The sequence below is a fragment of the Propithecus coquereli genome, unplaced genomic scaffold (assembly GCF_000956105.1).
Source record: "Propithecus coquereli isolate 6110/MARCELLA unplaced genomic scaffold, Pcoq_1.0 Scaffold314, whole genome shotgun sequence".
Lineage (NCBI taxonomy): Eukaryota > Metazoa > Chordata > Mammalia > Primates > Indriidae > Propithecus > Propithecus coquereli.
The window spans coordinates 3,406,621-3,432,084 of record NW_012148775.1 but is presented as its reverse complement, the minus strand read 5'-3'; the positions used below and the strand labels follow the sequence as shown (position 1 = coordinate 3,432,084).

At 55.4% G+C, this 25,464-nt stretch overlaps 1 protein-coding gene across 1 annotated transcript in view; it reads left to right on the top strand.

Moving 5' to 3' along the window:
- The window catches only part of FOXN4 (forkhead box N4), a 37,754-nt gene extending 15,074 nt beyond the window's left edge, over window positions 1-22,680 (top strand). Inside the window, exons 3-10 of the mRNA XM_012650172.1 lie at window positions 13,590-13,735; window positions 15,738-15,862; window positions 15,968-16,078; window positions 16,393-16,520; window positions 17,112-17,208; window positions 18,192-18,399; window positions 20,628-21,020; window positions 22,191-22,680. Of these exons, the coding sequence (XP_012505626.1) occupies window positions 13,590-13,735; window positions 15,738-15,862; window positions 15,968-16,078; window positions 16,393-16,520; window positions 17,112-17,208; window positions 18,192-18,399; window positions 20,628-21,020; window positions 22,191-22,450 (1,468 nt within the window). The 3' untranslated portion in view covers window positions 22,451-22,680. The remainder of the gene's footprint in view (window positions 1-13,589; window positions 13,736-15,737; window positions 15,863-15,967; window positions 16,079-16,392; window positions 16,521-17,111; window positions 17,209-18,191; window positions 18,400-20,627; window positions 21,021-22,190) is intronic.
- The last annotated feature ends 2,784 nt before the right edge of the window (window positions 22,681-25,464 follow it).

The window sequence follows — 25,464 nt, the reverse complement described above, 5'->3', positions numbered from 1 at the left end:
GTTGAATGCGATGATCTTAAGGTCTCTTCTAGGTTCTCATGTGTTCGAAGAGTAAATTAGATGGAAACTGAAGTCAAAATACACTATTTCTTGAAACAGATGAAACAAGGTACAAGTGAAGGGGGGAGTCCTCAAAGCACTTCTCTCTTTTGTCTTCAAACGCCACAGCTGCAAAGGCCCTTAGGGGGTCAACCAATCCAGCCCTTTCTTTTTTACAGGTGGGGAAACTATAAGCCAAAATAGGAGAAGGGGCTTATCCAAGGTCACACAGTGACGGGGAGGGAGGAGGAGGAGGAGGAAAAGGAAGGACCTGGAGTCCTCTCCCAGCCTCTCCCCCTTGAGGCCAGGGAGGCCTGACCTGGTTTCTACGGCCCCACCCCCCAAAGCAAGCACCATGTCTGTGGGTTGAAGGGACACAGTCCAGATTACGGAATGGGGACAGGACCAGGGGTGGCCTGGGAAGAGCAGGCTGTCACCTCTGATCAGCCCTGTTTATCCAGGGGTTGTCTGACCCCCCGGGGTCACTGCAACTCACCAGCAGTGCCTGCTGGGGCAGACCGCAGCCCCCAATTAGAGGGAGGCTGCCTCCTGAGTTCCAAATGAGGCGACAGATTCAAACAGATATTTGCAGAGAGCCTGCTGCGTGCAGAGCTGGGGCCAGGTGCACAGCAGTTTGTGAGCACCTACTGTGTGCCAGGCCCCCCACCGCCCCCGTCACTCACCTCAGTTCACGAGGCTGCTCTGCTGATCCCTGTTGTCTAGGTGAGGAAACTGAGGCTCAGAGAAATGAAACAGCTTTTCCCAAGATCACTCAGCCAAGGACCTCTGGGCTTCCTTGCAGCACTAACAGGTTTAAATAATGACAAGTGGGTCAGGGGCAGTTAAGAGTTAGCCTTCGGCTCTGGAGTCCATTGTCATCCCAGCTTTTCTGGCTGTGTGGAGCTCTCTGAGCCTCAGTTTCCTCATCTGTAAAATGGGGATAGAAATAGTACCCACTGCACGGAGTTGTGACAGTTAAGTCATCATTTCTGGCTCTGTCACTCACCAATTTCCTTTAATTTCACTTCTGAACTTCCACTGGTTTGTGTGATGGGGATATAAAAGCTACCTCCAGAGGGTTGAATGAGATATTTGTTATCTGTGAATGTACCTGGCACCAGCAGGCACTGAATGTGCTGGGGTGAATCTCCCTCTGCCCTCCTAGCTGGAGCCCCTAGCCCCACCTGGGTCTGGCTTCAAGAGCTCCAAGTCATGGATTCTTATTGCTGCTTAAAAGCAGCAGAGGTAGGGGGCTCAGACACATGTAGGTTCAAGGTCCAGCTCTGGGCAGGGCCCATGACTTGCTTCGGTTTCCTCATCTTTACAATGGGCACGATCAGGGCTCGTCCATCACGTGATTGCTGGGAAGATTAAATAAATAAAGCTTACAGCGCAAGAGACACATAATGAATAGTTGCTTTTGCTGTTAGCACTTAGTTGCATGAAAGAGTTTGGCTTTCTGCAAGAGATGCATCTAGGGAGGGCTTTTGGGAGGGGAGTGTGGAGGAACTGAGTGTGAGGGAGGGGAGTGGAATATCTTAATCCAGACGCCCAGTGCTGCCCAGGGCTGGGACAGGGGCTCTCACCAGGCTGGGGTCTTGGTCCCATGAGTCTGGGCCAGCCCAGCTCACAAACTGTCTGGGGTACTGAGCAGCTGTCTCTCTCCAAAAACAGGGCAGGGCAGCAGAGAGCTTCCTCAGGGGATAAGCAGTGCCTACCCAGTTCACCAGCCAGCTGGCAGGGGTGGGGGCTTGGGGCAGGGGGGGGGCGAGGAGGAGAGGCAGGCCTGTCCCCATCAACACCGAATCCAGACGTGCCCAGTGCCCGGCTTGGCATAGCCCAGCACAACCAACCCTTTCTTTCCTGTTCACATGGATTCAGGGTTGTTATCTTGTATCGAACAGCCAAAGTATCCATCCAGAAGGCAAAATAATATCATAATAATGACAATAATAATAGCAACTGGTGTTTTCTTAACCCTTCACTACCTGCTTTCCCTGTGCCAGGCTCTCAGTATAAATCCCCACCCAGTGCCCCCAAACCACCCCGTGTGGGTGGCACTCTTGTGCCCATTTGGCAGATGAGGCAACCAAGGCTCCGCCAGTTTAAATGGCTTAACGAGATGACGCAGCTAGTGATGGGTCAAGTGGGGACTTGAGACACTGAAGCCGTTGCACCCTGAGAATACTGTGACCACCAGCCCCATGTCCCACTGGCCAAGAGCACGGGAGCTGGGACAGGATAAGCTGCTCCATCACCTCGCAGCTGTGTGACCCTAGACAAGCCACTGCCTCTCTCTGAGCCTCAGTTTCTTCATCAGTGAGATGGAGCCATCTGAGAACCCAATTTGCATGTTGGTTGGGAGGATTCTGCACCTCCCTTGTGACAAGGAGTGCAGCCGGGTCTGGGACAGAGCGAGCACTGGGACACAGAGAGGGGCTGTTTATGATTAGGCAGTGACTCCTCACTTCCAACCATTCCCATATTTCTCCCTGAATAATACCCAGTAGAAGTTTATGGGCTTCCCATTTGCCCTCCCACGTCTCCAAAGAAGGGCTCCAAGGACCACTTCGGCTGCTGGTCCAGCCCCCGTGCAGCCGCCCAAGCAGCCGCCTGGTCCCTCGTCCCCCGGGGCTGAGTTTGGCCGTTAATTTTCAATGGCTGTGTGCAGGAGGGCGGGGGCAGCAGCTGGAGGCGGCTGCCTTGTCCCTGGGGAGCTGTCAGGAGTCAGTGGCGGGGCCTAGGCAGCAAATTGGCAGCAGCATCCCTGCCTGCTGCTGGCGCTGGGGCAGGGGACCAGGAGCTGGGGGCGGTCCTGACCTCGCGGGCAACGGCAAACAGGGCTCATGCTTAACATGCGTCAATCAGGTTTCTCCTTATCTCAGAGGATGGGAGGGAATCCACCCTTACATGTACTAAAAAATAGAGTTATTAAGCACCTACTGTGTGCCAGACACCTGCTAAACTTCTTAGCAAGTGCACCATCCCATTTCATCTCTGTAGGAACCATGAGACAGGGGCTGACATCATCTCAATCTGCAGACAAGAATACTGAGGCCGAGACATGACTCGCCCAAAGGCATACATTTAGGAAGGGGCAGAACTACAGATTTGTAACCATCCGCCCCAACTTTTGGAACTTATTCTTGAAGTCGGGTCCAACAAGCTCCTTTTACAGATTGGGAAACTGAGGCCCAGAGAGATGAGAGAAGGCAGGTTTCTGGCTCCTTGGACCCTAATCTTTCTCCCAGGGCCATGAGGCTCAGTGTTTCTCCTTCCAGAGAAACACTCCTTCCTTCTGAGCTTGCTTTGTGCCAGATGTTCTTGTACCCAAAGCTCAGTGCCTGCTCTGAGACATGAGGTGGCCTTGGGAAAAACCCCTCCTGTCTCTGGACGGCGGTTCTTACCTGGGAACTGCACTGCTGGGCACGTGGGGGACACTTAATAAATATTTATTGGATAGAAGGACGAAGGACAAATATGACATGAGAAATAGCACATCCATGGAGATGCAGGGAGGCTCCATGCTCCAGTGATAATAAACTCCTCTTGAAGCCGACACTGTGTGCCAGGGGTGCTAACCATCCCCATAGCTACCCGCTCCTTGGGCCACCTTATGGGCAGGGAAAAGAAAGAGTCTTCCTGCGGGCCAGCCCTCTTTTGGGGTCTTGCATTTCCACCCCTCAGAAACCCATGCATGCATGCACGCACGCACACACACACACATCCTAAGTTGCAAACCAGTATTGTTCTAGAAAGGAAAGATTCTTTTATCCAAACTCCTGATCAAGTCATTTCACGTTACACTCACTCTCCGACCAGCTGGGAATGTCTGAGCTTGCTAAATTGCACTTGATTTTCTGTTTCCCGTAAACGGTTACAAAAGATATTACAAAAGCTGCGTTAGCTAGACAAACACCTCCATGAAATTCTTAATCCTTTTTTGTGTCACGGTTGGATTGGCAACAAGAACAGCTTGTGGTGATGTAACAGTTTCTTACCAACCACATCTTAAGAAGGCAGGTGAAACCTCCGTGTCGTAATCAGGGTGGAGGTGCCGTCCCAGGTAGGGCTGGACATGCCCCAGACCTGCTAGGATGGTGATGTGACCCCCTCAGAGACCATAGGAGCTAAGCGAAAGCCCTCCTAGTGACGGCGCAAGGCAAGAGGAGAGAACACAGTGGGAAGGAAGGAAGGAAGATGGTTACGTGGTTAGAGCATCTACTGTGTGTTGGGCCGTGTCTTATATGCTGTCTGATCTTACCCTCACACCTGCCCCCTGTGGTAGGAATTATTATTATTCCATTTTACATATGGGGAAACCGAGGCACAGAGAGGTGAAGTGACTTGCCCCAAATCACACAGCCACAAAGGGGTCGAGATGGGATTTGAACTCAAAATGGATGTTCTCTCCCCTGTACAATTGCTGTACCAACCTAAGGAACCCCAAGATAAGGAAATAAAGCATAAATGAAGGCTTCAGCTATGTAGGCCAAGATCCCCCACGGAAACTGTAATCCGTCCATCCGTACGTGTGGCCCTGTGCGGCCACCTGCCAAGTTCACCATTTCATTTGACTTCTACAGCAACAACCCAGGCAATGGCCATGGGAGTCCGGTTCGCCTTGAGTGGACAAATACTTGTCAAGCGAGAGAATGAAAGGCCAACCTGGTGGCTCTGGGTCTTGTAATGAGGTGTAAGACACTTTCATCCTTGTCCTCCAGGTGTTTGGTGTCTAGAAAGAACAGATGCCCAAGTAAAATTAATAGGTGACCTCGGGCAGTCTATGCTATGTGTAGACACGAATGGTGCTTACCATTTCAGGAGAAGGGAAGTCAGGGAGATGCAGTACTGGTCTGGGAGGGCTTCCTGGGGGAGGTGGTGTTTAAGCTGGGCAGGAAATGGATGGAGATTGAAGAATGCAAGATATGCTGGGGCTGGGCTGGGCGATTCTTCCTCCCTTTCCCACTCTAGTAAGTATGTCATAAATGCCCACAGGGTACTGGGACCTATGCGGGGTGCTGAACAAAAAAGAGGATATCCTAGTCCTTGCCCTCCTAGAGCAGAAAGACTGGAAACATGTATAAATACCTCATTGCAAAATAATAGGTGTTCTATGGACACACACAGGAAGGGGTGGGGATGGACCAGGAGGGCTCTCAGAGGAGGAAACATTTAGGTTGAGAAACAGCCTTGTGAAGGAGTGCGTGGAACAGCATTCCAGGCAGAGGGAACAGCATGTGCAAAGGCCTTTAGATGGGTGAGAACTTAGACTATTTGAGGACCTGAAAGATGGACAGGGTTGCTAGAGCAGAGGGAGGAGGACCAGGGGTGGGGAGGGGAAGGAGAGGGCCAAGGGCTAGATCATGGCAAGGAACTTGGCTCTTACTCATTGGGTGGGTTTTAAGGACAGGGACAGGTTCTGATGTCCCTTTGGAAAGGTCACTCTGGCTGCTGGGTATTAACTCCATCCGTTCCACAAACAGTTCTCCAGCGCCTACCCTGAGCTAAACACCGTACCCTGCCCTCCCTGGGGGTTACCTGCCCCCGTCCAAGAGGCAGGCCCTGTTCCCACTTCTACTGGGCACGCGCGGACACTGAGGTTCAAGGCTTTGAGTCACCCGCGCGGGGTCCGCCGCTGGGAGTGGAGCCAGACGGAATGCGGGTCTCCCAGGGCTCTTCCCCTCACTCCCCATCCTTCCCGCAACACGACTGATTAATTAAGGACACTGGCCATTAAAGCGGGTCGGGTTGGTCATCTGGTCAGCGTAGGATGGCAGCCATGAACTCCGATGGTGTCTTGCCTTACCCAGAGCCATCACAGGGTCCCCTGACCAGTGGCTATGTCACCATGGGGACACCTGGTAGCCTGATCCTTTAAAAAATGGTATGATGGTGGTCTGCCCTTCCTGCATTTCAGCCAAACCGGCACCATGTTCAAGCGAAGAGGCTCCAGGTGCGTCCCTGGTTCAAACCCCAGTTTCTTTGCCAACACGCCTTGTGGCTGAGGCACGTTGCCTCATCTCTCTGCGCCTCAGCCATCCCATCTGTGAAATGGGGACAATAGGTAGCCACCCCACAGGCTCTCAGGGGACTAGGGTGGAACCACAGGGCTGGCAGAGGGGTGGCATGCGCGGGGCAAGGCTTCCCTCCTGTGCATGCCGAGGCCAACCAGAACGCCATCTCCTCGGAGGCAGGGAGTTTTGTCTGCCTGCCAGAACAGGGCCTGGCAAGTGGGAGTTCAGGAAATATTGTGGAATGAATCGGACATTTACCGAGCGTCGGACACCGTGCTAGCGGCCCTCCCCACAGAGCCCACTTCATGCTGAATCCATACTCTTCAGAAGGTGTTTACAATAACGTGAACCACCACTGTCGGGGGCGAGCGCCCCGCTGGCATTATCTCATCCAGTCTTCACTACACCCTGTGAGATGGGATGGGTGTCAGCACTCCCATTTTACAGATGAGCAAACTGAGGCTCAGCGAGACAGACGACTGCAGACAAGTCTCACAGCTACTAAGTGGCTGGATGGCACCCAGGTCTGGCTGACCTCAAAGCCTGCACTGGTAACCACCACACCACAGTGCCACAGAGAGAGCAAAGGGGGGACCTGTGGCCAGGGTCCCCAGCTGGAACACGCTTAGAATGTGGCATTATAAAGGGCCTCGGCCTCCTGCTGAGCTCAGAGCCTTCTGAGTAAAACTGAGGAGGGCATACAGGGCCAGGCACAGTGGCTCATGCCTATAATCCTAGCACTTCGGGAGGCCGAGGCGGGATGATTGCTTGAGGTTGGGGGTTCGAGACCAGCCTGAGCAAGAGCGAGACCCTGTCTCCACAAAAAATATAAAAATTAGCTGGGCGTGGTAGCGTGCCTATAGTCCCAGCTACGTAGGGGGCTGAGGCAGGAGGATCGCTTGAGCCCAGGAGTTTGAGGTTGCTGTGAGCTATGATGATGCTACTGCACTCATATCCGGGCAACAAAGCAAGACTCTGACTCAAAAAAGAAAAAAAAAAAAAAAGAGCACATAGGTAGGTAGCACGTGTGGAGTGATAAGCACATAGTAGGTGCTCAGAAAATGGATCACACTGATGATGGAGTATTATTCTGGCATTGATTTTCTCAGGGTGCCACCTCGATCCTAACCAGGGTCTGTCTACGACCTTGGACACTCCATGCTCTGACCCCTTTGAAGGGGACCCTACTGAACGTGGGGCGGGGGGAGCTGCCCACCTCCACAGTCCCCCACCCAGGGTGTCCCCACAGGCTGTGTGTCACAGTGGCAGCCCCACAGAGGTGGAAGAGGCTCAACTCCCTTGCAGCATTCAAGATGGGGAAACTGAGGCCCAGGCAGGGTCAGGTAGGAGGTGCTGGAGAAGCGACTTGGGGCTGCTGCCAGGAGGCTGCTGAGGCTTTGGGATTTGGCAGGGTCGCCTGGCTCGACCTCACCTTTCCTAGCCGTGAAATGGGTGATAACATCCCTCAGGGTGTGTGTGTTTAATAAGAGAAAGCAAGCACCAGGCAGGGCTCTCACGAGCCAGATGTGCCCCTGGGGTTGGGGCAGCTGCTGGTGAACGACTGAGCCCAGAGGGGACCCTGCAAGCGCCAGACAGGTCTTTTTACTTTCTTTTTGCCCCAAAAGCTCTCTACTCTCTGTTGGTGACAAATCCCCCACATGGCTTGAGAAAGACACATTGTCAGGACTCCCCCCGCGGACCCCCGAACTCATAGTTGAGCCTGTTTTTTCAGCAGAGCAGGTGCTCCTCTGAGCTGCTGCCTGCGGGAACCGTCACCATATGCTCTACAGCTGCCTCGGGGCGGGTGCTGTGACTGTTCCCATTGCACACACGGTGAAACTGAGGCCCAGGCCAGGTACGTCACCTGCCCCGGGTCACACAGCCAGGAAGAGCTCACACCTGCCCATAACCACTGAGCTGCTCCGCCTCCCTCTGGCCTGAGCGTCCTCTGCGGTGCTGCTGCTACTGCCTCACAGGTGGGGAAACTGAGGTCCGGAGAGGGAAAGAGGCTTGCCCAAGATGGCAGAATTTTGGAAATTCCACCAGGGGGGTTACCTGCAGGCGGTTCCCACCAGTCTCAGGGTCTTTGCGTCAAGGGGGACCTTGGAGGTTGCCTGGGCTCATCTTGCATCCAGCAGGGGCCTGACAGCTCATCCCCTTGGCTACTGCTTGAATGCTTCCGGAACAGGGAGCTCACGACTTTCTGAGTCGCCCTAGTTTATAGAGCTCCCATTTTCACAGAGCCCTGCCCTCGAACTCCCCTGCTGGTCGTGGTGGGAGGGAGGGGTGGTGGGTGGGGAAATCCTTTCTAAGGAGACATACTAAAAGTCAAAATTCCATGAAATCAGCTTCTTCGATTTCCAAACTGAAACCAAATTTCCAGTTGTTTTAGGGCAATGTCAAAACTCTGCCACACATTTTTTTTTTTTCCATTAAGATTGGAAAGAATGTTCCAGACACTGCCGCCTAGTAGAACTTTCTGCAGTGGTAGAAACGTCCCATATCCACGCTGGCCACCTGTGGCCGTCGAGCACCCGAAACGTGGCTGGTGGACCAAGGCCCTGAATCTGTCCCTTTTATTTCATCTGAATGAATTTGAATTTAAATTGCTGCAGGTGGCCTGTGGCTACCCATCGGAGAGCACGGTGCCGGGGCTTTCTAGATTTCACAGAGCACATTTCTTCAACCAGGGAGAAGGAGCCCCTGCTCCCCGTGTTATAGCCGACCCAGTCTCCGGAAGTGAAGTTCTGGCTCCTCTGCTCCCCGGGTGGGTGACCCTAGACAGGCCTGTCCCTCCCTCCTGTCTGTGTCCTCATCTGGCGAATGGGAAGGTGGGAATGACAACAGTCCCTGCACGATCAGGACGACACGAGATCTGGCATGGAAGCAGCTTCAGCTCGGGGCTGGGCACACCCCTGGGGCTCGGCTGCCCCACACCACGTCCACAGGGGACAGCTGGGCCTTTCGCCCCCGCCTGGCCCCCGGGGAGCTGGGTGGGACATCCGGAAAGCTGGGTCTGTGCGCTCATCTGCCCCATCCACCGGTACTCGCTGGGCAGCCTCCGTGTGCCCGGCCCTGTGCTGGGCACCGGGGCTGTGGCTCCTCCCCTGGCGGCGCGAGGTTCCCTGCTTCCGTATCGGGGTCCCCCGGGGCCGCTTGCACCCAGCAGGGGACTCAGCCCCTGTCCTGGCCTCCTCCGCACCAGACCCTTGGGGTCCCCCGAGACGCGGGTGTGCAGCCCCTGCCCTCCGTGGGGACACCTGCTGGGCTCAGGAGAAAGTGGAGGCTTGTGGCCCACTGGAGTCCTCCCTGGGGCTCAGGGAAATGGGGGGCTGGCAGGCAAGTACTGAAAGGTGCAGAGAGAGAGAAGGAACGTCCTTTGGGAGGGAGCGGAAGAAGGTGACACCAGGGCACTTTGGAGGAGGCGGGAATGACATTTGGCCCCACTTAAGGCCTCTAGGGCACCAGCAGCCCATCACACGCCGCGGCCGGGTCAGAGCGCGGGGTCACCTGAGCCAGTGGAGGGGGGATGGGGGACACAGGCGCCAGCGTCGGCGTGCGGGAATCACCTGTTGGGGCGGGGGGGTGTTCCCTGCAGGTACCCAGGCCTCGTCCCCGGGAAGCCGTGGGGACCCGGGTGGTCGTGCACGAGGAACCGTGGGTGTGTGGGACGGAGACAGGTCTGCGGGAGACCGGGGCTCCCTGGGCGCCATGTCAGAGGAGGGCGAGGAGAGGATGGGTGTGTAGTAAGTGGGGGCTTTGCCTCCATGCTGTGCCCCCATTCTGCAGATGAGGAAACTGAGGCTCAGGAAGGTTCAGAAGCACATCTGATGTCACTGAACAGGAAAAGTGGGCCAGGCCTTCAGCACAGAGCCCCGCAGCCACAGCGACAGACCCAGAGCGACCAGAGAACAGGGAGAGGGGGACTGGGGCGTGGAGGCGGCAGGTGGAAGGAGTTGGGTCTTTTGGAGTGTGAGTCTTCTCCTGGCCCCCTCTGGAGGTGACCCCAGGCAGGCAGGCACCAGTGACATGGGTGACCAGGGTTAGGAGGGCTGGATTTTCCCCTCGCCCAGAAATTGAAGAGACAGACCCAGAGATGAGTGTGAGCAGCACGGGCCTCCGGGGAGCCCAGGGCAGCGGGGCTGCGTTTGCCTTTTTCTTTGAATTGAAAATGCCCCTTCACTTTCCAGCAGAGAAGAAACCCACTCAGGAGACTGATGTAGGGTCTTGGCCTCTGTCTCTCACACACACACTGCAGGCCATATCCCTAAACCCTCCAAGATGGCAGGTGGGTCACGAAGCCACGTCACCTCCCCACCAGCACGCCAGCCCTGGGGGTGGGGTACAAGGTATTGTGGCTATAATTATCACTTGTGCCCATTTTGCAGGTGGGAAAACTGAGGTCAGGATTAAGTGCCCTGCTGAGAGTCTATGGCTAGGAAGCCAGCTTGGTTCCTGAACCTAAGGGTCTCTTCTGTGTTACAGCTGCTGTGACCTCGTAGGTTATTCCATCTCGAATGTGGCACCGGGAGACAGCAAGGCTGGGCACATGGGGTGTCTTTAATGAGGCCCCAGCCAGCCCTGCTGGACTCCTGTGGTGGATGTGGGTGCCAAGGAGCACTGTAGTAGGAGTCTGCTGGCTCCTAGGGTCTCTCTGGCATTCAGGCACAGCCTCACTACACACCACAGGGACCGGGGTGATGTGATCTGTCCCCTACAGAGAAGCCATCAGCACGCGCCCCCCACCCCACACACTTCTCCCTCACCCATGTCTGGTGGGAAGAGGCCAGAAGACAGGATTTGACGCGAGCCTCCGGGGATGGGCACGGTTTGGCTGGGGGAGAAAAGCAAAGGAACATTCCTGGCGCAGGGAAAGGCTCATGCAAAGACGTGGAGGCAGGACCGTGCGTGGGTGCCGGGGACACGGTGGACACCACGTGGCTGCAGTAGGTGGCTATTGCCCACGTGGAGGAGGAGCGGGACGGAAGGAGCAGGGAACCAGACGGGTGCACGAATAGCAAGGAAAACAAAAATCAGGACAGCACATCGACTCACTCCTGCCAGATGCCGAGCCTCGTGCTGAACCCTTTATATACATCACCTCCCGTAAGCCTCACTCTATGGGAAAACTGGTTCAGAGCGTTTAAGTGACTGTTTGGGGTCTCAGTTTATTCGTCCGTCAAATGGGTCTGGCACACAGGAAGTGCTCAATAAATGCAAGTGGTTAGTGGTTGCAGCGGCAGGAACAGGGGTCTGTGTGACCCCAGAGCTCAAAGCGTCACTGTACATCCAGCCCCCTGGGGAGCTGGCTAATAATAATATTGGTATTAATATTAATAGCAGTTAAATCCTCACATATTACATTTACTATGAGCTGGACGCTGTTGTAAGTGCTTTCCATGCCCTAACACATTCAGTTCTCACAACGTCCTATGAGATAAGAATTAAATTTATCCCCATTTTACAGATGAAAAGCTGAGGCTCAGAGAGGTTAAGCCAGTGGCCCAAGGGCACACAGGTAAGTAGAAATCAGGATTAGAATCCAGAGCCCAAACTCTTAACCACCACAGGTACTGCTTGTCTAGTTCACCAACCACGGTGGTGTCCAGGAGCTTGGTTTGTTTATAAGCCCCAATCCCCCACTACTCAGGAAGCTTTGGGGGGCACCCATCTTGAGAATCCTGCCAGCAGGGGCTCACCTCCACTTCTCCCTGCCACCCCAGCGCCAAGCAGAGTGGGAGGGCAATGGGGAGCTACAGCGGATTACTGAGCAGGAGTGTGGCAGGTGCCGGGAAGTCGGCTGGCCACAGGGTGAGGAGGGGAGGGTGGGGCTCGCCAGAACCCCCAACGGCGGCTGGTGCACCAGGCCCTGCCCTTCCGCCTCACTCCATGGTCTCCGAGGGCCTGAAGGGACAGATGGCATCGCCCAGGCCTGGGCCGTGGCTGTCACTTGGCCAGATGAGTTACGAGCAGGCTGAAGGGGCGGCAGCCAGGGGGCCGCGGAAACAATTGCATCGAGACCCAGGACAATGGGTGCACGTGCCACAGGGGCAACAGTCGTTTGTCACACAATGGGCTGCCGGGGGACAGCAGCCGGGCCAACTGCTGCCACTGACACGGGCCAGCCGCGTTTTCAAATCATTTCCAGGCCCTGTTTTCCTACGAGGCAGCCAATCGCGGGGGCAGCCGGGCGGTCACCTGATGCCAGCTCCATGGGCTGAGGGCCCAGGCCCTGCGACAAGTGAGCCGCGGTGGCCATAGCAACGCTAATTGTGGCCCTAAAACACAAGGAACGAGAGAGTGGAAAGGTGGGGGCAGGGAGGAGGAGAGAGAAGGAACAAGAACGCCAGCTCGAGTGGCCGAGCAGGTGCAAAGGCGGGTTCTCTGGCCATCGGGGCGCAAGAACGCCAGAGGCTGGACCGGTTGGCTTTCTCTTTCTCTGTCCCTTTCTCTGTCGGGCCTGGAAACACCTATTTTTAAAACCTGGAGCTTAGAATTGAGACCGTAGGACTCTTGGCAACAAGACAGAAAGCTGGGCCCACAGGAGTGGCCGCTGGGGCGAGGGCTGAACTGGGCCCCTAGGCCAGTCTGTGCCACATCGCGACACGGCCCAGCGCTCTTGGAGTCGCCTGGCAAACGTGACTTCAGGAGCACTGGGGAGTGCCGGTCACCCAGATCAGGGCGCCTGTCTGGTACCCACCACGAGCAGCCCTTTACCCTCTGTGGAAAGCGACGTCTTTGCCCACGACTCCGGGTGGGGCGGTGGGCATGGGCCCTGACCTGGGCCTCTGGGGGCCATCCGGGTGGTGGTCAAAAGCTGGGCTGCAGGTGACACTGTTTGGGTCCCAGCCCCACCACTTCCTGTTCCCTGCAGCCTTGGGCAAATGTTTCGGTGCTCTGAGCCTCAGTTTCCCCATCTGTACAGGGGGTGGGGGGCATATCCCACATCTCCACCATCTCAACACATGGCCTGCCCCTCCGCATGGACTGTCCCCAAGCTCCATGCCATCCACATGACTATAGCACCTCGGGAAACCACCCTGGACATGGAGTCACACAGGTGATTCTGCCCTGGCAGGTGGGACTCTGACCACAGGCCCTGACTGCTCAGTGCTGTGGTGGCCCAGGTGAGCTCCTACTGTGCCTCAGTTTCCCCATCTGTGAAATAGGAATAATAATACCTGCCTCATAGGGTGACTGGGCGTATTAAATGGTCTCATGCCTGTGAAGGACATGACCGGTGCCTGGCATGTAGTAAGTGCTCAATAAACATTGGTGTGTATTATTTTCGTGGTAAGTGCTGGGTCAGATGTGTTAAATGAGCAAATGAAGGACTTGAGGATGTGCAATCTGGCTGCCAAAGGGGGATGCTGGGACCAGGTTCCCATGCCCAGCCCCAGGGACAGGCAGGTCAAAGGGCTGGGGTGGCCTGGGGAGACGAGGCACTAAAGGGGTGCTTCCAGAGATTGGGAAGCCCCCCAGGAGCTGGCCTAAGCTCCCCGTCTGGCCCGAGCTCCCTGCTCCTCTCCGCAGGCTCCTAGCGCCCGCCGGCGATGACGACCTCCCTGGGGACCTGCAGTCGCTGTCTTGGCTCACGGCGGTGGACGTGCCTCGGCTGCAGCAGATGGCAAGTGGCCGCGTGGACCTGGGCGGCCCCTGTGCGCCACATTCGCACCCAGGTAGGCTCGGGGCAAGGTGCGGGGTCGGGGAGGATGCTGTAGGAGAGAGGTGACCCCCAGCCCTGCCACAGCTCCGCTATGTGGCCATGGCCAGGTCAATCTCACTGGGCCTCTATTTCTGCATCTGTAAAATGGGACACATTCTACCTTCCTCAGAGGGCTGTGGTTTGCCGTTTACTTAACAGTGTGCCAGGCCCTGGGCGAGCTAAGGTTTCAAAGAAGAATAAAGACAGCCCTGTCGCCACCCTGGTACATCTTGAACATCTAAGACAGTTGGCAAACTACAGCCCATGGGCCAAAGCAGCCTGCTGCCCATTTTGTACAGCCTTTGTGTTAGGAGTGGATTTGACACTTTTCAAGGGCTGTACCAGAAAAAAAAACCCCCAAAACTATCAAAGATGACAGAGACCATATGGCTGCCAAAGCCTAAAATATTTGCTGTCTGGCCCTTGACAGCAGAAGTTTGCAGCCCCCCGATTTAGAAGATGTCAAGAGGAAATAGACGGAAAGTGCCGAGTACAGGGTCTGGCACACAGTAGGTGCTCCATAAATGGCAGCTAGCTGCAATCACAGCAAGTAGACTCAATGCTTAAGGACACAGAAAGTATTGAAGAAAAACAAAAAGTAAACCCCAGCAACAATAATCACTACCACACATTAAAAGTACCGATCATTGAAACGTCGGTATCTAGGATTCTTTCTTGCACTGGGCAAATTGTTCTCGGGCTAAATGTATGTAGCAGAAGGCAGCAAACTTTTTCTACAAAGGGCCAGGTAGTCAATATCTTCTCGGAGGCCAAATGACCTCTGTCAAAACGATTCAACTTTTCTATCAATAGCGCAAAACCAGCCATAGACAATGTGGCCGCAAACAGGCGTGATTCTGTGCCAATAAAACTTTATTTATAAAAACAGACCATGGGTCAGATTTGGCCTAATGGTCAGTTCCCCGATGTAGAACCCCCAGGGAACGGCTGTGTGATCTTGGGCAAGCGCTCTCCCCTCACCGGTTTCCTTGTGAAAATCTAGCAGAACCACCCACTTGGGGCACTGTGATGGTTCAATGCAGAAAGTACCTTGTGCACAATAGGCGTTTAATAAGTGCTAAAATAACGAAGCCTCTTCCCTCTCTTCTGTGTCTGCCGGGCCTTTTCTATGTGCCTGTCACTGTGCCGGGCCTTTGGAGCAATGAGTTGTATGAAATGTGGTCCCAGTTCTCAGGGAGCTGGTGGCTGGCCAGAGCCAGGAGGACAACAAAGACAAAGGCACAAAGCGGAAGCCCAGGTGGCCGCCAGGACTCAGAGGGGAGCGGAAGGACTTCCTAGAAGGCTTCCTGGAAGAGGTGGCCCTGGGACAGGGTCATTTTGTAGGTCACCTTCACTTGATTGGAGGCGGCTGCCTAAAGTCTGGCTGGTGCGGGCAGAATCTGTGATGTATCAGCAATTTCTGTCTCGGGTCCAGCACGGGATGGGGGGACGCACATCGGCTACTCCCGAGCTCATTCTCGGCAGAGGAGCAGGGCTGGGCAAAGGCGAGAGGCAGCACAAAGGCACCTGGACCTACACCTAGAAGGCACTGGGGAGCCATGGCATGTTTTTGAGGAAAAGATGTGAACAATAAATTGGTATTTTAGCTTCCTGAAGGACAGGAACCAAGCTATTACAATTCTCATTGATATTATTGACTCATATTTATTGAGATATTACGTGGCCAGCAATGTGCCAAGCACTTAATAGACACGATCTCATTTGACTTGCATGACAACTTTATAGGTAGGTAGTATCAGTAGCCCAAGTACAAATGGGGCAACTGAGGCCGAACCAAGGTTACACAGCTGGTAGAAACCCCACTTTTCACCTCTACACCCTAGACAAGTGATTTGCCCAGCACCTACTAGGCTTGTGGTCCGAGGGTGGGGATGGTTGTGTCCTCCGGAGACATCCAGGGATGGGGCTGTCCCTGTCCTCTGGTCCAGCAGCATCTCTGTGCATCCCTCCTGCAGGGGCCTTGGCTGGGGCGGCTGACCTGCACGTGGGAGCCTCCCCGGGTCCCCTTCTCCATGGCCCAGACAGCATGGCCCCCCGGGGCATGCTGGGCCTGGGCCTCATAACCAACCACGGAGCCAGGGTAAGTGCCACCATGGGGGTTGGGGAGTGAGGGTGGTGCCCTCCAAGGCCGGGGTGCCTCATCCCCACCCTGACCCTCTGTCTCTTCCTCTCCTGGCCCCAGCAGATGGGCCAGTTCCCCATGGGGACCCACCCCCCATCCGGCCTGCAGGACCCGCCACAACTGTACTCACCTGCCACCCAACCACAGTTCCCGCTTCCCCTGGGCACCCAGCAGGTACTGGGGGCTCCGAGGCGCCCTGGTCTCAGAGGCAGACAGCCTGCCTTGGGCTGGCCGGGTACCTCTCTGAGCCTCAGTTTTCTCACCCGGAACATGGGGATAATGTCCCCCACCATATCCATGTCATGGGTCATTCATTCAGTTTCCCCCAGTCTCCTGCCATGGGTGGGGACAAGGTTGTCCCCGATAGCTGTCAATCCCCACACCGTGGTTTTTGACACTGGGGTGGGGGGAGGGGTGACTGTGGGTGACTTAGGCTCCTTCTCACCTTCTCTCTCTCTGCCCCTTGCCCCGCCTCTGCCTGTGGGAAGTGCCCCTCTGTGGGCCTCTATGGCTCCCCATTTGGGGTGCGGCCTCCCTACCCTCAGCCCCACATGGCTGTGCATTCGTCACAGGAACTGCACCCCAAACACTACCCCAAGCCCATCTACTCATACAGGTGAGGTCTGGGGGGCACCGGGTCAGGGCTGCGGGGGGCTCAGGGAGGAGAGGGCCGAGGCTACCTCCAGCTAGGTGTGGAGGCCCAGAATTCCAATGGGGAGGGTTAGGGACGTGGGGAACCCCCAAGTGGCACTTGTTCTCAGGAAGGCTCATCCAGTGGTCAGTCAGCACCCCCAGGCTGAGAACCCACTCCCGACACTTGAGTCTAGCACCCGGCTCCATCACTCACAAGCTGTGTGGCCTTGGGGAAGTGGCTTGGCCTCTCTGAGCCTCAGTTTCTGTAAAACGTCATCGAAGTAACAGTATTGTGTACCTCATAGGAGTTTAGGGAGGGGAAGCAGCCCAGGTAAAGCCTAAAGGCCCACAGCCATTAATTACGGGGATGGGACAAAGGAGAGAAAAAGATAAGATTTATCAAATCAGGGCCAAGGAGAAGGACAGGGGCTGGAAAGACGCTGGGCTGTGAAAAGGTAGCCAGGGCTCACACTGGGCTGGTACTGGTGGGGTGAAGCAGGGCAGGCTTCCTGGCAGAGGGGACTGTCAGCCTGAGACCCCTTCACGCCTGGCCTCCCCCACCTTCTGCCCCCAGCTGTCTGATCGCCATGGCCTTGAAGAACAGCAAGACAGGCAGCCTGCCCGTGAGTGAGATCTACAGCTTCATGAAGGAGCACTTCCCCTACTTCAAGGTGAGGGGTCCCAAGCCAGAATGGGGGTGCTGGAGCTGCCCTGGGCTCTCCCTGGTGCTGCCAGAATCCAGAGCTGGTCCTGAGCCACACTGGGCCATCCTCTAAGGTCCCCAGTTATGTCTGTATATCTGGTAGTAAGGACATGTGCATGTACACTCACATAGAAGAAATTCAGAAAGAGAAGGGGGTTTTTGAAATGGGCTCTGATGGATGAAGAGGAGTTCAGTAGGTATTCCGAAGAGAAAGGGGAGAGAGACCAGCTAGTTATTCAGCACAGACTCAGTAAAACGTAATGATGTAAAACCCAGACCTGCCTTCACCTCTCTGAGCCTCAGTGTCCTCGTCTGTGAGGTAGGGAGAATGACCGCACCTGGCAAGGTCGGTGAGGACTCTGCACTGAAGGATGGGAAGAGCCCTGCAGCTGCTGGCATGGGGTTGGCCATCAGCGATGTCATTCTTGCGAGCATCAAGGCAACAAGAGGAGCAGGAAGTCAGAGCGACCCAAGCTGCAGGGTCCCTGGCCTGCACAGTGGCACGGGGGTGTGTGTAGGGTGTGAGATGCGTCGCAGTGTCTGGCTACCTAGCCATGAACTGTGACTATTTAAAAACGATTTGCATGTCATACACTTGACTAGTTATCCATTCATTAGCACCATTCTCGCTCGCCAGCGTCCGGAGTGGGAGACAGAACGGAAGACGCGGTGGCCCTAGGCTGCATTCTCACGCGGTAACAGTTGGTGGCAGAGCTGACTTGCGGCCCCGTCATCAGGGCACGGGCTGTCCAGGCGGCCACAGTCCCTACCATCCCTACCACTCTGTCGCATCGCTCCAACTTGAGGCCGAGTGTCGGACACTGTCCCTGTTACCCCTGCCACGCTTGCGTCCTGCCCCTCTCGGCCTGGGTTGGAGTCCCCCACAGGAAAGGAAGGGGTTTCTAGGGCGGTCTCCGCAGGGGTCCCCTGTGTGCCCATGTCTCTTCCTAGACGGCTCCTGATGGCTGGAAGAACTCGGTGAGGCACAACCTGTCCCTGAACAAGTGCTTCGAGAAGGTGGAGAACAAGATGAGTGGCTCCTCGCGAAAGGGCTGCCTGTGGGCCCTGAACCTGGCCCGCATAGACAAGATGGAGGAGGAAATGCACAAGTGGAAGAGGAAGGACCTCGCCGCCATCCACCGGAGCATGGCCAACCCCGGTGAGGCCCGGACAGCCCCCACCACGTGCGCGCACACGCATGTGCACACACACGCATGCGCACACATGCGCACACACTCGCATCTGCACACACGCATGCGCGCGCATACACACGCATGCGCACACACGCACAAGTCTGCCACCTTCCAGCCCAGCCTCAGCTCCGCCTGGTCCTACCTAACCTACGCACGTCTCAGCTCCATTGCTGGGGAGCCAGGTGCCTGCTGGTTGTCCATCCCTCCTGTAGAATCTCTCTCCCCCCCCATCCAGTGGCTGGTAAACTGAGGCACCTGATCAGAGACATGAAAAGCTATTCAATCTCACTAGTCATCCCTAGTTTCTTGCACAGAAAGGTCAAACTACCCAACCATGGGATACCATTACTTTCCTACCACATTGACAGAGGTGTTTAAAATAATAAAATCATAACGCCCAGTGCAGGCGAGGATGTGGAGAAATAGACACATTCCTATACAATGTGTAGGAATGTAAGTACTTAGGTAACAAATCAAAAACTTGTAAACTGTACCCTTGTATTGGTCTGATTATTCTAGTTCTGACAATTTATGCTGAGGATATCAAAGATTTGAGCAAAAGGTTTATGAACAAAATTATCCACCACACAGTTATTCTTAAAGAGTAAGAAATAGAAAGCAATCTAAACATCCCACAATAGGGGGTTGCTTCAATAAATAGAATGGGATACCGTGCAAGGATGAGAGATGAAAAACTATTTTAAAATATTTCTGAAATAGAAAGATATGCTCCCAATAATTATAAAGGGGCAGGTTATGAATTGATACACATGATACAAGCCAGGCATGGTGGCTCACACCTGTAATCCCAGCACTTTGGGAGGCTGAGGTGGGAGGATCACTTGAGGCCAGGAGTTTCAAATCAGCCTGGGCAACACAGCAAGACCCCATCTCTTAAAAAAAAAAAATTAGCCAGGCACAGTGGTGCATGCCTGTAATCCCAGCTACTCAGGAGGCTGAGCCAGGAGGATCCCTTGAGCCCAGGAGTTTGAGGTTACAGTGAGCTATGATCATGCCAATGCACTCCAAGTGGGATCACACAGCGAGACCCCATCTCGGAAAAAATACACACACACAGAGAAAGAGAATTGGTCTGCATGTGTGTGTCTGAGAGGAAGTACACCAAAATCTTTCCTGTGCATGGAGAAATCACTGATTATTTTTATATGCTTCACGTATTTCTGTATTTTCCAAAACTTCTACCCTGTTCAGGAATTACTTTTGTAATTAGAAGAAAGATTGCATCTGCTTTTTTTTTTTTTTTTAATTAAGGGATGTGAGGAGAGGGCCCTGTTTAATTAAGGGACATATGACCGGGGACTGTGACCTGGGAAAATAGCCCTGCCGCAGCCTTAGGAATATTTGGCCTGGCTCTGTTGACGTCATTGTGCTGGGTCTGAAGGGGCCTGGGAGTGTGGCTCAGGGAACAATTCCATCAGGTGGGGAGAAGAGCTATAGCAGGAACCCGTATCCCCCGAGTGGGGGGGGCGTCACAGGGCGCCCACCCCACTGAGAGCTCCGGGGGGCTGGTTTGAGACCCAGGGCAGATGCTGACCCATATTCAGGGCAAGACCCTGGGCAAGTCATTTCACCTTCCGGATTCTAAGGGTCCTCATTTCTAACGTGGGTGCAACCCCAAAAGACCTTGGGACCCTCCCAGTCTAGTGTGAACATTGTGTTACATTCAACGAGACATAGCCAGCAACCAAAATTAATTTAAGAGTCATTTCTGTCTTTACTTGTTTATATCTGAGAGCATTAAAGATTTTTAACCCACAGCAACACTTCTGGATGCCTCTTTAGCAGGGAGTGGCCAAGAGAGCCCTCAAGGGTTAATAAAGTTTGTCCTGGTCTCATGGGATTTGGAATCTCTGCCTTATCTCCCTCTTTGAGAGCTGTTATGAGGTTCAAGGCAATTCTAAGGTTACAGGGCTGTCCTGTAAGGCACTGTCCAAATGAGAGGGGGTAGGGCTATTATCTGATGGTGCCTCTTATTCCTCAAAGACCCTGCACAATTTGTGATTCTGTTATATCTCCACAAAAACCCTGTGCAGAGTATATGGTGCCATCTCCTAGATGAAGAGACAGAGGTTCAGAGAGTCCAAGAGGCTTGCTCAGGGATTTGAACCCAGCCCTGGCTGGAGCCTAGTGACTGCAGGGTGGGTTCTGAGTGACCTCTCGTGCTTGTCTGCAGAGGAGCTGGACAAGCTGATCTCCGACCGGCCTGAAAGCTGCCGGCGCCCTGGCAAACCGGGGGAGCCGGAGGCCACTGTGCTGACTCACGCCGCCACGGTGGCCGTGGCGCACGGCTGCCTGGCCGTCTCCCAGCTCCCACCCCAGCCACTGATGACCCTGTCCCTGCAGTCGGTCCCCCTGCACCACCAGGTGCAGCCCCAGGCACACCTTGCTCCAGACTGTCCGGCGCCGGCCCAGACGCCGCCACCGCATGCCCTGCCGGACCTGAGCCCCAGCCCCCTCCCCAACCCCGCCGTGGGAAGGGCCCCCGTGGACTTCATCAACATCAGCACCGACCTGAACACCGAGGTCGACGCCCTGGACCCCAGCATCATGGACTTCGCCCTGCAGGGTGAGGCCAGAGGAATGGGGTGACGGGGATGGGATGGGGAGGGGAGAACAGAGGCGGCGAGGACTATACTGTCTGCATTCACCCCGCGGCCTCATTGCCATAGCAACCATCTAACACAGGTTGAGCAGCCCTGATCTGGAAATCTGAAATGCTCCCGAATCCGGAACATTTGAGCACCGATAAGACACTCGAAGGTCATGCTTGCTGGAACATTTCAGATTTTTGGATTAGGAATGCTCAACCTGTAATAGCAAATTGCAGCAAACAGTGAATGAGCACTTGCTGTATACCAGGCACCGGGCCAAGCACTTCACAGCCGTCATCTCGGCAAACCCTGCCACAGTCCCCTGAGGTCGCTGCCATTCATGTCCCCTTTCTGCTGATGAGGAAATTAAGGCAAAGAGAAGTCACTGGCCCAAGGTCACCTGGTTAGTAAGTGGCAGAGTCAGGACTTACACCCAGGTCTGTCCAACCCCGAACTTTTAATCAGTAACTGCTTCAACTCGTAAGCCCAACTGCATGCCAGGTCACACTCTGACCTGCTGCCTGCCACGTGGTCATCCCCGCAAAAATGAGATGTGAATGAATGAATGAGCAAATGAATGAATGAGTGAATGAATGAATGAGGGAATTTCAGGTTTCAGCAAAGGCTCGTCATTCATCCATTCGCTAGCACGAGTGCACCTACTACGTTCCGGCCAGGTAGACAGCCTCTGCCCTCCAGGAGCTCCCTGTCTGGCAAGGCAAATGGGCAAATTAGCGCGTTAGTTAGCGAGTCAGCTACAGCTGTGAAGTGGGTACGTTCGAACCTCCCTCCTCTCTCCCTGGATCGTCCTGTGGTTAAATGTGCTGAAGAAAGGGGAAACGTCGTTTTGTCCCCCTGGTGCTGCCTACGATGGCGCCATGCCTGCTCTTGCCACAGCCCTAGGAGGTGGGTTTGCTGGTCATCTCCATTTTATCCCGAGGCTCAGAGACAGAAGTGACTTTCCCAAGGACACACAGGGGGAAGGGGAGGGCCGGGGCGGGAACGCTGACTCCTCCCCGTGCTCTTTCACAACATGTGACCTTCAACAATTCACATGGTCTTTTCCTCTTTCCTAAGACAGGGGGCTCGAACTCAGGCTTGTCTGACGTGAAGCCAGCTCACTCACATGCTTTTGTCTTTGCAAGGGAACCTGTGGGAGGAGATGAAGGATGAGGGCTTCAGCCTGGACACGCTGGGGGCCTTCGGAGACTCCCTGCTTGGCTGTGACCTGGGGCCCTCGGGCCTGACCCCCGTCTCCAGCGGCAGCGACCAGTCCTTCCCAGACTTGCAGGTGACGGGTCTCTACGCCGCGTACTCCACCCCGGACAGTGTGGCCGCCTCGGCCACCACCTCCTCCTCTCAGTACCTGGGCACGCCGGGGAACAAGCCCATAGCCCTGCTCTGAGCCGATGGCCTCACCTACCCTGGAACACCCCAGAGAACGGACCAGAGCAGGGTGTGCCCAGAAGGCAGGCCCCTCACCCTCCCACAGTCCCCTCCTGAACCTTTGGCAAAGCCGTGGCTGGACAGGGACGCAGTTCCTCTCCGCACCCCTCTCCCGCCTCCCGCCAAAGCTTCTGGGGCCTTCCCAAGTCAAAAGGACAGAGGAGAGTGGACGCGTAGCCCGGCGTCCCCTGGCTGTGCTGAGAGTGAGGTTTCTCCAGCCTGGTTCCTGGCTGGGCGCCCTCAGTGACAAGCAGCCCACTTCTGGGGACGCGCTGGTGTGCCAAGGAAACAGGCTGAGCCGGACGAAACATCTGCCACGCCAGCAGGAGCCAGGCTCGAGGCTGGGACACGAGCCGGTGAACCACTGAACAAGCTGAACTTGGATGGAACAAGCTGAACTTGGAAACAGGAGCCTGCCCAGGCGGCCTCCAGCCCCACCCCCCAATTAGCGTTGTCGAGTTTCATAGAGCAGGTTCCTGGGCCACGCCAGGCACTGTGACGGGTGTAAATGTATTTATATTTATTGGGGCCCATTCTCCCCACTTCTCCGAACCCAGCCCAAGGCCCCTGGAATGAGCCTCCTCCGTCGGTCCCTCCCCAGCCATCCTAACTTCCACATTACCAGCGAATCACAGCTCTCACTGGCTCCTCAATCCCTCGCAACCTTGAGCTTCTTTTCAGAACAAACGAGCACTTTGGATGCTGGGAAACATCCTATTTTTTAATACCAGAGGCCAGATATTTTTCTAACCGTTCAGTCACGATTCAAGTCTCTGCCCACGAGCCCCTAAGAAGGGAGGCGCCATTGCTTTGGGTCTGGGGGACTTTCTAAGAGCACCCTGGGGTGGGGATGGGAGGAATCGTGGGGAGTGTTTTTGAGGGGGGAAGAAAGCAAACTGTGACCCACGTGGCACGGGGTGGGGGCCGGTGAAGCTTCAATGCACAGTATTTATTGGCACCTGTGCCTGCCTCTCTTTGCCCTGCCGCCATTCTGATGTATCTTTCTCTCGCCTTGCCAATTACGGATTTTCCCAGTGGCGAGTTCTGCAGACAGTGGGGTTGGAGGGGAGGCCGGGAGCGAGTTGGGGAAGAGAACGTGAAAAAGGCTTTTCCGGCTAAGTGGCTGCACGGGCATGGTGTGCCCCCCTCCTCTCTCGACCACCTGGATGTTGAGTCTGAGTCTGGGGAGTCCTGAACCCTCGAGCCAGAATGTTCTGATTCATCAACAGCCTGGCCAGCCACCCGGGAGGTCTGGCGTTAAACATGAAGGGCCGGTTTTAAGTCCTTCCTAGTTCTAGAACTGTCTGCGGAATATCCACCGCCCTTAGACGCGATCCCAGCACCACCTGTCTGACCGGCGCTGCTCACCCGCTTTGTGTGAGCCCTCACGAAGACCCCCGTGTCCGGGCAGCGCCGAGACTGTGCAAGCCTAGCGTTGAGTCACTGTCTCCCGTCAATAAAGGCTCAACGGCAGCTCTTGTGGCTCGTGGGGAGGGGGAAAGGGGGGTGATGGAAAACGATGTCACTCACACACCCCTCCCGGCGGGGGGCGTTTACAGACGAGCAAACTGCGGCCCAGGGAGGTGACGCCACATAACACTGGATCCAGCTGTTCTGATTCCAAGTTCCCATCACACCAGAAACTGGGGGGACTTTATCATTATCAGTAAAATTAGCATGGCCTCCACTTACTGTTCCTTGGTGCTGGGCGCTGTATGGACGTCATCTCAGGCAGGGATTGTGAACGCTGTTTGCTGCTCAGAAAGCAGAGGCTCAGAGAGGTTGGGTAGGACAGAGCGTGTGCGCGCGACACCAGGGCTGGAGCTCAGTGGCGCTGCTCCCAACTGCCTCTTTGGCGTCTGCCTGGGGTCAGAGAAGACAACAAGATGGAAACAGGTGTACCCTTTTAAGCACCTGCTATGTGCCCAAGATGGAAACAGGTGTACCCTTTTCAGCACCTGCTATGTGCCCGGCCCTGGGCTGGTCACTGCTGTAGATTAGCTCACTCAATCCTCACAACCGCCCTATGAGGGCGTCTTACTGGTTATTATGCCCATTTTGCAGATGAAGAAACTGAGGCTCAGAGGAATGGAGCAGGTGACTTGCCTCCCCAGCTAACAGCAAAAGGGTGTATTCATCAGGAGTCTAACTCCTCAGCCCATGCAGGAAGTGGTTTGCAGACTCACTGGAGACGAGACTCACATGCATGCAGCGATTCATGAGTAAGGGAGTATACAGGATGAGGGGCTGTGGGTGGTATCAGGGAGTACTAAACGGGGCTCCTTCAGTGGAGGCCAGGCAGGCAGCAGGGACAGGGGCCCTGCAGAGGCCAGGGCTGTCTTTCTGTGCCCAGCTCCTGTTACCCAACCCTGGCCTGGCCAACAGTAGCATTGCAGCCCCCAAGCCACCCCCAGCCATTGGTCGAAGCAGGGAGCAAGTGGCCCAGGCCATGGTGGTCACAGCCGATGAGCATCTCCCCAGGACTTGGCAGGAGCTAAGGGACAGGGGCGCCCTCCATCTCCTGAGCTGCTAAGCTGGGAGGACGGAGCTGAGCCGTTGAGTCACCACGTGGAAAGGGCTGGGGAACCCACAAGTGAGTCTGACGTCCGCTCCTTATGACAGGCAAGTGGGGGGCCAGGTACACATTGAGTCAAGGCAAGAATGCCAAGGTCACGGGGTCACAGCTCTGGGCAGAGCCCTGGCCACAGCCAGAGCGCCACCTGTGCAGAGGCCACGATGACACCTAAAAAAAGCAGGAAGGGGAGATGGGAGGAACGAGCCCCTGACTGAGGTTCTCTCTGAAGCTGGGCAACTAAGGGGAGAAAATTACCAATCACCTCCACTCAAGCGCCTGGTGCATCGAGTTAAACCCTCGTCAGGCAGCAGCTCCCTGAAGCCCCGCCACACCTGTGCCCTCAGCGAGATGTTCCCATCTCCCAGATGAGGAAACTGAGGCTCTGAGATCATGTAGCT